Raw genomic sequence first — 4,111 nt, 5'->3', positions numbered from 1 at the left:
ATATTCAGTATAAGGTGTCCCACTCCCTTTATTATTGATTAATTAATTAATTTACTTTTACTTTTGGCAAATACTTCTTTTATAAGATGGGTCTAGCATTCTTTAGACACGGGATGCATTGAAACATTGGGAATTAGGAGAATTATTGTGGAACTTGACTTATACATTTATAGATGATCAGAATTCTTTAATGCCTTAATCTATTATTTCTTGTGTGTGTGTTTTTTTTTAGGGACTTTCTCCCTCGAGGATCAGGCATCGTCACGAGACGGCCTCTTGTGCTACAGCTTGTTAATTCCAAAGCAGGTAATGAATGAGGTTGCTTGCCACGCGGGGATCGTTCCTTGTGCCTGGGTGTTGGGTTTTAGCTACAGAAATGTTTCTGTGATGACTTTGCCGTGGGAAGCTACCTACCTTTCTCTCCAAATGCTCCCTCCTTCATTGCTCTTTTAATTCTTTTGCTTATATTAAAGGGAAAGCTTCATTTGCATATAGATTTTTAAACATCTACTACTTTTTAATGCCTAGAAAATAATATTTTATCACCGTAATTCACTCATATAATTTTATAGTACTGCATAACCACTAATACCACTTTGGTATACTTCCTTCCCGCGCGTGTGTGTGTGTGGTGGGAATTTTTTTAAAGTAACAATTCAGCATCTGTCTAATATCTGTATGCATACGTATGCGTATCTATATCTCTGTTTATATCCACAGCCGTGTCTCTATCTGATGTGCTGTGCTTGCCCCTCTCCTTAACACCATGATAACGTGATAGACAAATGAGCTTTGTTTTCATTCTTATTTCTGAGCAACTGGTGATGTTGAAAGTTTTTCATGTTTATTTGATGTTTATATTTCTTTTTTTGTGAATTGGCTGGAACTAGCCACTGTTCGATGCTCTGGAGATATAGCAGTGACGAGGACCAAGTCTCTGTCCTTCTGGTGATTGATATTCTGGTTATATCATTTTTCATGTGTAGAAGCATTACTCTTTATACATTTACATTTAACAAAAAGTCAATATTTAGCATGATTTTCTTTTTATACTTTTTTTAAAATTTTGTTTTTTATTTATCTGAAATTTATTTTCATTATGCTGGAATAATATTGTCCTGGTCTCCTTAATATTCTATTATATTTCCACAACAATCTATTTCTGAATATCTCTTTGGTTTTATTGTGCCAAAACCAGTTTTACTTTTGTGGGTTTATAATTTGCTTTAATATCTATCTGTCAGGGCTATTGTCCTCTCCCCATTACTTATTTTAGAATAATTTTGCCAAGGCAAAAATATTCCTACTAGAATTTTTTAAACCTATGGATTCGTTGGAGAATAATTGTTTATCTTCAGAATATTCACTGTTTTTTTCTAATCCAGGGAACATGCTATATCTTTTCATTTTCTCAAATCTTCTCTATATTTCTCAGTAAAATTCTTGGTGGTCTTTATGTAGCACCCATGCATTTCAATTTAGGGCATTTGTATTTATTTTTTGTAGTTCTTGTGATTTGAATAGTTTTTTTTTTCTCTCATTATATTCTCTAACTCCTCATTGTTGATCTATGTAAAAGCTGCAATTTGTACTTTTAGTTTTTTTAAATTAACCATCTTACTCTACTTCATTTGACAGATTAAAATATTTTTATTTGATTCTTCTGGGTTTTTAGTTATATAGTCATTTCATCTGCATTTCTTAATTTATTCAACCAGTACTTATCATGCAAATACTGACATGGCTGAGAAAAGAGACTTATCGACCATGATAGTGATAATCTCCATTGACATGGGGATTTTTGGTGAGTGTTGACATGGGAAAGATTCTCTTGCACGTTGAGCTGTTCTGAGAAGGTACATCACGTGCTTCTTCCTCATACCTTGCTGTCAACAGTCTTGCAAATCTCATCCCTTCTAAGACCCTGGTCGTTCTTTCATCGCTTTTTATTCACGAGTGAGGATCACACTTCTCGCCTCAACTCTCTTTTCATGCCGCATGGACTGGGCCCCAGGCGGTCACTATGTAGGTAATGATCATAGTGAGTAGCTGCCAGTTTTGGTCATTAATTATGTGTCAGCACTTTTTATTTGATTCTTCTGGGTTTTTAGTTATATAGTCATTTCATCTGCATTTCTTAATTTATTTTCATTTAATCTTTCTTTATAACCTCCTGAGATAGATATTATGATTCTCATTTTAGAAAAAGAGCCCCAGCAAGGTGAAGCAGTCTGCCCAAGGCCACATAGTTCATAAAAGGGCCGTTATTGGTATCTTTCTGATACTGTTAATATTGTATTTTTAAAATAGGAGACTTGAACTGCTTGCTTTATATTTGCAAGAGACGCTTTATATTTTTATAGGGCATTTACTTATGTAAGGGATCATAAATATGTGAATAGTAAATATGGAAATTATTTGGTTAACTCATAATTATCATCAACTTTCCAATGTAATGCCCACTTATATTATTTTACTGCTTGTCTCCACCTGCTGCTGTATTAGTTGCTAAACCAAGCCAAAAAATTCATTAGAGGCCCTATGGCTTATTCTAGATATATTTTTTTAGGACATTCAGTGCTTAGTACAGAAGAGCATTTCAAGGAATCTCACCGTGTCGTGAGGAAGGTGAGAAAGGTAAAAATTTAAATGATAAGGTCATAGTCCTTTGGACTCAGAGATTTCTGTAGCCGTGGCCTGGGAGGGCAAGAGCTGGACCAGACACTGACGAGGCGTTGGGTGAGGACTACAGTTTCAAGAGCAAGGGAGTCGCTAGGGGTCTTCATAGGACAAGGGGACAGTTTTCAGGGCCTGCGGACTAACACCAGTGCCATGTCGAAACTGGCTTGGGCCTGCTTCCAAGATCCAAATGCGCACAGAACCTCTCTTCCCGTCTCTGTATTCAGTGACATCGTGCTGGTAGCTTGAAGTTGGTCGTGGTGGGTGTATTTACAGTATGGAAATTGGCAAATGCTGCAAATCAGGACTTTTTTCCCCCGAGGACACCAGCTGTTAAACGTTTGTGAGCATGCCGCTGGTTTCCTTCCCAGCACCCGATCTCACTGTTTACTGGTTCAACGGCATGTCAGACTGAGAAGCAAATGTGCCTGCGTGTCTATATTTTTGATGAACTACTGAGTACTGTTGAAAGTGTCATTGCTTTAAGAAGTAATCCGTTGGGAATTTGACATGCGCCCTGGAGGAGAGCTGGTTTTTTAAGACATCACAATCCAAGTCGCTTTTTGCGTTAAAAGTTACTGTTAAGTACAGGCTGTAGGTCATGGTTAAGGACAAAAGGTTCTGTCTCCTGGAGAATATTACTATGTTAAGATATTTCTCAAAATGCTGTTATGTTGCCTCACTCTCCTTTATTTCAATGACATTAATGTAAGAAATGAAGATATTCAACATTAGAAATTACAAAATGGGTAATTAAAGGCAATTGTTCAATTACAGAAGTATTCTTTCGTGGGAGATTCCTCTTTTCACGCGTGTCAACTATATTATTAATTCATTGAATTAGATTTCCCACATTTGAATCTCATCTACTTCTAAATGTCATATATGTTTGTATTTTAACACTTACGTATGACTCGTAATTTATTAGTGAATTATTACTATTCAGTATTTTGGGTCTTTGGTTGGAGTTGCTGTAAATGACCATTGCAAATAAAGATGCTCAGTAACAGAAGTCAGAAACCTTGTTTTATAGGCACCGGACGACCCACAGGATGAGGTGGAGACAAAGTTCAGGCAGAGGCTCTGAGAAGCAGCGGGCTGGCTCGTGAGGGTGGTGAACCTCGGGTTTGGAGCGAGGGGCGCTTCGCCGACATGGTTTGTCTTTATGTCAGCATGTAGATGACACTGTGCGTCTAGGTGGAACTGAGCCGAAGGGCGTTTGAAGACGTTGCTTTCTTACCGCGATAGTCAGGGAGTTTCTAGAGAAAAATGTCCCCTTTTCATGGGTTAGCTCTTTTCAAGAAGTTTTTATTAGTTAGACTTTAAATCCTGATTTATGTGCAATTACCAGGCTTCATAAATTAGACTAAGAGCTATTAGTGGGAACATTCAAGAATTATTTTGAATCACAACATCGAAAATATTTTAAAAC

The 4,111-nt window shown here is 37.0% G+C and overlaps 1 protein-coding gene across 4 annotated transcripts in view; it reads left to right on the top strand.

Moving 5' to 3' along the window:
* DNM3 (dynamin 3) overlaps nucleotides 1–4,111 on the top strand; it is a 412,790-nt gene that overhangs the window by 54,947 nt on the left and 353,732 nt on the right. For all 4 annotated transcript variants that reach the window (XM_011371704.2, XM_011371705.2, XM_023537572.1 and 1 more), the window contains exon 2: nucleotides 233–306. In XM_011371704.2, the coding sequence (XP_011370006.1) occupies nucleotides 233–306 (74 nt within the window). The remainder of the gene's footprint in view (nucleotides 1–232; nucleotides 307–4,111) is intronic.

The sequence above is a fragment of the Pteropus vampyrus genome, unplaced genomic scaffold (genome assembly GCF_000151845.1).
Source record: "Pteropus vampyrus isolate Shadow unplaced genomic scaffold, Pvam_2.0 Scaffold194, whole genome shotgun sequence".
NCBI classification, from domain to species: Eukaryota; Metazoa; Chordata; class Mammalia; order Chiroptera; family Pteropodidae; genus Pteropus; species Pteropus vampyrus.
This window is presented reverse-complemented; position numbering and strand designations above follow the sequence as displayed.